The sequence below is a fragment of the Juglans microcarpa x Juglans regia genome, chromosome 2D (assembly GCF_004785595.1).
Source record: "Juglans microcarpa x Juglans regia isolate MS1-56 chromosome 2D, Jm3101_v1.0, whole genome shotgun sequence".
Classification (NCBI taxonomy): Eukaryota; Viridiplantae; Streptophyta; class Magnoliopsida; order Fagales; family Juglandaceae; genus Juglans; species Juglans microcarpa x Juglans regia.
This window is the reverse complement of record NC_054596.1, coordinates 10,125,851-10,132,302: the sequence shown is the minus strand read 5'-3', so window position 1 is coordinate 10,132,302 and position 6,452 is coordinate 10,125,851. Positions and strand designations below refer to the sequence as shown.

Sequence of the window (6,452 nt, the reverse complement as noted above, 5' to 3'; positions counted from 1 at the left end):
TCAACTAATTATAAATGTTGAAAAGAAACATACAAGATAAACTAAATTTTATTGGGTCGTAATAATATAATGCAACGAGATATGCTCTAAAGAGTAAATATATCGATCGAAGTCGATCATCATTCCGAAAATAAATTGACTGGGCAGGAGATCATAAAATATTGCAATCCAAATGGCGACCGAGCAAGCTAGTCAACCTATCTACGTACTAAGATGTCGTTTGGATAGTAAGTTGAGATGGAAGTTAAAAGTTAAATAAAATATTATTTTAATATTATTTTTTTAATATTATTATTATTTTGATATTTGAAAATGTTAAATTATTTATTATATTTTGTGTGAAAATTTGATAAAATTATAATGATGAGATAAGATGAATTAAAATTACTTCTCAATCCAAATACAACTTAACTTTTATAGGTCAGAGCTTGGGTGCAAGAAGTGGTTGAGCCTAAAGACTACTCCTACAAAAGTAATTTAAACAGTATATAGACTTATTAATTTATGGTTATCGAGAATTTTGTAAATAGTAATAAAATGATTTTGTGACTAATAGTGAAATAGTTTGACTTAAGTATTTATTAAGTTTTGGAAAATGAGAGAAATAAATTGAACAAAAACTATTATAAAGTTAAAATATTGTTAGAATATAATTTTTTTAATGTTATTTTTGTTTTAGGATTTGAAGAAATTAAATTTTTTTTTTTTTTGTTTGAAAGTTTGAGAAAGTTGTAATGATTAATTTGAAAAGTTAAAATGATTAGTTTGAAAGTATTTAATTTTTAATAATATTTGGGAAGGAAATGAGATAGGATAAGATAGAAATGGTTTCCAAACATCCCTTAATTGCTACAATCAAGAATCCGACAGATTGCAACTAGCTAGATTCGCTTATTTTCGGTGGAACAGCGCTCGCATTCTTTCTACACAAACCTAATCTTCACTACCATTCCAAACGCATCCCAAGAGCCTGGTTTGGATACAAGAGTGATCTCAACTCAACTCATCTTATTATTATAATTTTTCTAAATTCTCACGCAAAATATAATTAGCAATTCAACTTTTTCAAATCTCAAAATAGTAATAATATTAAAAAATAATATTCTAACAATTTTTTTTCAACTTTTAACTTTTATCTCAATTCATCTCATTTCAACTCACTATCCAAATGGCACCTTAATTTATCATTGAGAAGTCATTTAAAGGCCTTTGAAGTACTATAGTTGGGATTCTTTCTCCCTCGACTGTTATTATAAGTACCTGCCTATTGCCATTCCATCAACGAAACAATCAAATATCAACAAATCTTATTTGTAAGCTGGTGTCTATAATGCAAATATAGCATGATTGAATTTATGTGAGAAATTCAAAATTTTGAATCTTATAAATTAAATTTTGTCACGTTAATAATTATATAATTTGCAAGTAAGGATCATGCAACTACAAAAGTATTATTGGGTATAAATTAATGGACTTCGATTGACTAATGGTGAACATGCAACTTGTAATTATGGGATATTGATCAGGATGATGTTTGGCCTTGCCACTGACCTCCTCAAAGATGCATGTTTCACGATATATCGAGGAAACAAATTAATATTTTAATTAGGGTTTTTTAGAATTATTATATAATTCAATTTTACATGATAAAAAAAAATAATCAACGTGAGACCGACAATAATAATACTCATCTGCTAGCTAATTCGTTCTCTCATCTATTTGATCAATTCTATTGTACGTATAACTTTACTAGCCCAAAACTCATGCGCATGCACTAGAAAAAAAATAAACATTTGTAATAGATTATTTGAGATAATAATGACTATTTATAATGAAAATAAATTTATTTTGACAAGAAATAGTAATTTTTACAGAAAATAACTAACTACAAATAAGTGTAACGACGTTGGACATTTCCTTTCAATACCACCACTGAAGTTGATTTATATATCTACCAAAAACTAGAAATCACATGAGCGAGAGGATATATCATAACCCATAAACTAGCAAGGAAAGTACTTCCTTCCACCCCCCAACCCAAGAAACGGAGGGGGAGCAGGAGGGGGAAGGAGAGTGACCCAAAACGTTCTAGCTAGCTAGGCAGTCTCCCCTCTAATTTTTAATTGTTTTTTTAATGGGCAGACTCCTCTAATAAAAGTCACCAAAGTCCACCTACCACCACACGAAGCACAACGATGTCGTGGCCACCAGCCTGATGAAGTCATTGTGATATATATAGCTTGTGACTTTGGTAGTTTCCAGGAACCCCAACCCCTCCGAAACAAATCCTTCAAAACCCCAGTTTGCCTCTAAAACATACATACTTCCAGAAACACCCCCTCACCCTCCCATCATCCCTAATATCGTGATTATGAGTCATGCCAAACATTTCTCCGCCACAGCCCCACGTGCTAACGTCACGTGCCGTACCTTGGAATCTATCCTGATGATCTCTTCCTTTTCTCCAAATCCACGGCCAGGATCTCTTTCAAAGTCATGCTTTGACCACGTTGAAGCCACCATATATAGGATAACCCTATGCTCTTTTCTTTCCTTCTTACCAAAAGCTGCTCTCTCATTTCTCCTCCACATATTTAATTTTTTGGCCATGAGTGAAACCATGTCTGGCCCCAGTGACTGGCTCCAATTCTATCATCAAAACCTTCCTAATCAAGTGACATCTCCGGGCCACCCCGTGTCTGGTGCTCTGCTCGATAATCGAGTTTCTGATGCCACTGTTGTCTCCACCACCGTCACTTCACCTACAACGCTGAGTTCACTCGGCTCCGGGAGTTCTATCCCAGATACCGGTGGCCACTTGAGCCCCGAGGGCCGTGTCTCGAAGCCCATACGCAGGCGGTCTAGGGCTTCTCGACGAACCCCTACTACGTTACTCAACACAGACACTACGAATTTTCGAGCCATGGTGCAACAATTCACCGGCGGTCCTAGTGCGCCCTTTGCCTCGGGAGCGCACGCGGGTGCACCGAACTTTGGTTTTGGGTTAGGAACGCATCAAGCTGGCCATGTCAATAATCCTACTGCAATGATGATGCCTCCAGGTCGTGGATATCATCTACAGCCTCAAACACAGCTGTACCATCCCCAAAGCCAGCAATACATGTTTTCATTAGGGAGCAATAACGCACAAGCCGGTGATCCTTTTCTTCAAAGGCTAGGCAGCTCAAGATCCAGAAACATCGGGGTCTCCGATGGCTTTGTGATGGAGGGTGTTTCATCTTCCTCCCAGGTTCCTTCTGCTAGGCCCTCGGGTTCCTCCGATGAGAATAGGACCAACAGTTATATGTTTTGATAAAGAACACGGAAAGAAGGAAGTTAGGTACTGACTTGTTTAGGGAGAAATTGTTGACCTTTGTAAATAGATATCCTTTTTCACTTGATAGCAATGTCGGCTTCACTTGGCTTTGGATCCGGAGGGCTTTTTCTTTTCTTTTTTTTTCCCTTCTGTGGTTGCTATACAATGGGCGATTCGGGAATTTGCTGAAGTACCGCAGGCAAGTCAGGCTGCCTAAATTTGAGGGAAATTCATGCATGGTTTGTTTATTTGGGTTTGTGTTTGGATTTGTTTTTTTTTCTCTCTTTTTTTTTTTTTTTCTTTTTTATTCTCACTTGAGCTTGTGATGAATATTCAATCCCGTTCGAGTGCCTAAGGTTTTTTTTCTTTTTTTTTTTTTTTTTTTTTTTTTTTATGTGGAATTTAGCTAAACCTCTTTCTTTTACACCTAGCTCTAGCTACCAATATTGTACGATATATTATTTAAATTGAACTTGGAAGTTATGAGTATTATTTCTGCGGTCTCATATTTTTGTATGATTTACTTAATTTGTTTTGTGATATCTCGAAATTTGTAAATATAACTTTTGCATTATCTGATTTAAGTTTGAATCCGTTTAAAAATAATTTCGAATTTATTCTTTTGTTCGTACGAAGGAGATCAAAAAAATATTCAAGTGATTAAAATGTGTATTTGTAAATTTCCATATTGGGTGTACGTAATTAATGGACTTATGCAATTTGACTATAAGAAAACTGTTTATTTATGATTAATTATTTCTTACGAAAATTATTATTTCTTATTAAAATCAGTATATTTGTCGTAAATAGTCATTATCGTCACAAATAATCAGTTTTTTTGTAGTGTAATTAATTTAACTAAGTGTGAGAATAGGAATCATGCATACCAAAAGAATACGATAGAAAATTCGATTATCTTGAATTATATATAAATAGTAGTAGTAAATCATGGTTCATGAAGTGTTGAGCCACATAAACGTACGATCTGCTAATTAGTAATTCCGTTCGATGAAATAGGATCTTAATTTGTATAAAACGATGATCTTTATCAATTTTGTATGTATCATTTTAGGTCAAACTGCTAGCCAACATCCGTCTCGGGATAGATAACTTGTCTTGATTTAGCTGTACAAATACCCGGCCTAGACTGAGATCATGTCTGCCCAGTTTTTCCTTGTTTGGCCAAATTAATAATCCATCTAGACTACTGAGATTTCCTCCAAGCACTCGAACAAGCTTAAGAAGTTTATCCCAGCCGCCAACCTAGCTAACTTTTTAACACAAGGCCATAAGATTATTACAGAATACGTAATTAATCCAACATTTTTGCAAAAAATAAATAAATAATTAAATAATTATACATATATTAATTATCTCTGAAATTAATATTCGAAAATGTTGCGAATGTTCCATATATATATATATATATATATATATAATGAAATGGATGGAAGACATGCTTTAATTATTAATAAGCGTCTTGAAACCGATGGCCGGCGTGGCCGCTAGGGTCGGCGCTTCTCTTAAATTTCATTGACAAGGATGGATTTCAATTTGAGTGAGAAGTGGGTTGGGAAGAGGAGGTGAATGCGAGCTCATCATGGGGCCCGGCCCGCAACAAAAGGAAAAGTTGGAGGAAGTCAAACGCACCAAATAATCCTTAGTAATTTGAACTTAAAATATGGGTGCATTTTGATTCCCTAAGATTACATCAATCTTTAATTGGTTGGGATCAGAGCATTATTATTAGCTGCCTCCTTAATTTTCAACCTTATTACAGTACTACTCACATATATATAAATCGTACATAATATATATATATATATAGTCAAAACACGTGGATATGTAATTTTTACAATAATGTCGATCCGTCCCATGGTGATCAAGATAAGTTTAGGCTTTCAAATATAAAGATCATTTTGGGGTGGTCGGTAATTCAACAAGAAATTAATTCCTATCAAAAATAAAATAAAAAACAAGAAATTAATTAAATGTTACTTTTTGAATAATTACATGATGAATAATATCAGGAAGCTTGCATTATACTCAATTAATCCTCCCTGCTTATATATATATATATATATAATAGTTATCCGCTTTATTGAGTGCAAACTCTTCACGTCTCTTAATTATTCCCGTCAATCTTTTCATGATGCGTAAATTTCACATTTTGCTGGCTGTTATGATTGTTGTCATCACTCATGACCGTTCTCGTCAGCACTGACATAATTTTTTTTTTATATGAATTATATATAATATAATATAATATAATAAATATGTAAGGAATCGAGTTATTCTATTTTTAAGTACATATATAAAGCATATTATATATTTACATCACTTAAATGATAAATATTTTATTTATAAAAATTAAATTTTAAAAATATATTAAAATTAAATAAAATTATATTATTTAAATACTTTAACCGAGTTATTCTATTTTTAAGTACATATATAAAGCATATTATATATTTACATCACTTAAATGATAAATATTTTATTTATAAAAATTAAATTTTAAAAATATATTAATATTAAATAAAATTATATTATTTAAATACTTTAACTTGCTTTATACAGTAACTTAAGACATAAATTACTCACTCGGATTAGATCAAGATTTAATAATTAAAATTAGCCATAACTTAAGAACCAACGCAAATTATTATTATTATCATTATTATTGATCATTGATGCCGCTTCCCGGACACGTAGTTTTTTTCTTTTTTCTATTTTTCGTTGATATTCCGGACACGTAGTTAAAAGGAAATAAAACATTTAGGAGGTGGATTTTTTTCACATATATCATGTTGACAGATCAAAAAGTCTTGCAATTAAAAAGTCTCTCCAACTGATCCTCTCTAAAGATAACAATAAATGAATAAATAAATAAAAGGAAAAAAAAAAAAAAAAAGTCTCTCCAATAATAATGTAGGCTTGCTCACAAATTGCTTTAGAGTTAGCTTAGATTCAAAAATGAGATGAGATAGTTTTAGATAAAAGTTAAAAAATATATTATTAGAATATTATTTTTTAATATTATTATTATTTTGAGATTTGAAAAAGTTAAATTATTTATTATATTTTGTATGACAATTTGAAAAAATTGTATTAATGAGATGAGATGAAATAAAAT

General features: G+C 32.0%; 1 protein-coding gene across 1 annotated transcript; it reads left to right on the top strand.

The window, feature by feature from the left end:
* Positions 1–2,301: 2,301 nt before the first annotated feature.
* Positions 2,302–3,549, top strand: LOC121251208 (VQ motif-containing protein 22-like). The gene has a single exon (XM_041150572.1). The coding sequence runs from the start codon at positions 2,372–2,374 to the stop codon at positions 3,311–3,313; it is 942 nt and encodes a 313-aa protein (XP_041006506.1). The 5' UTR covers positions 2,302–2,371; the 3' UTR covers positions 3,314–3,549.
* The last annotated feature ends 2,903 nt before the right edge of the window (positions 3,550–6,452 follow it).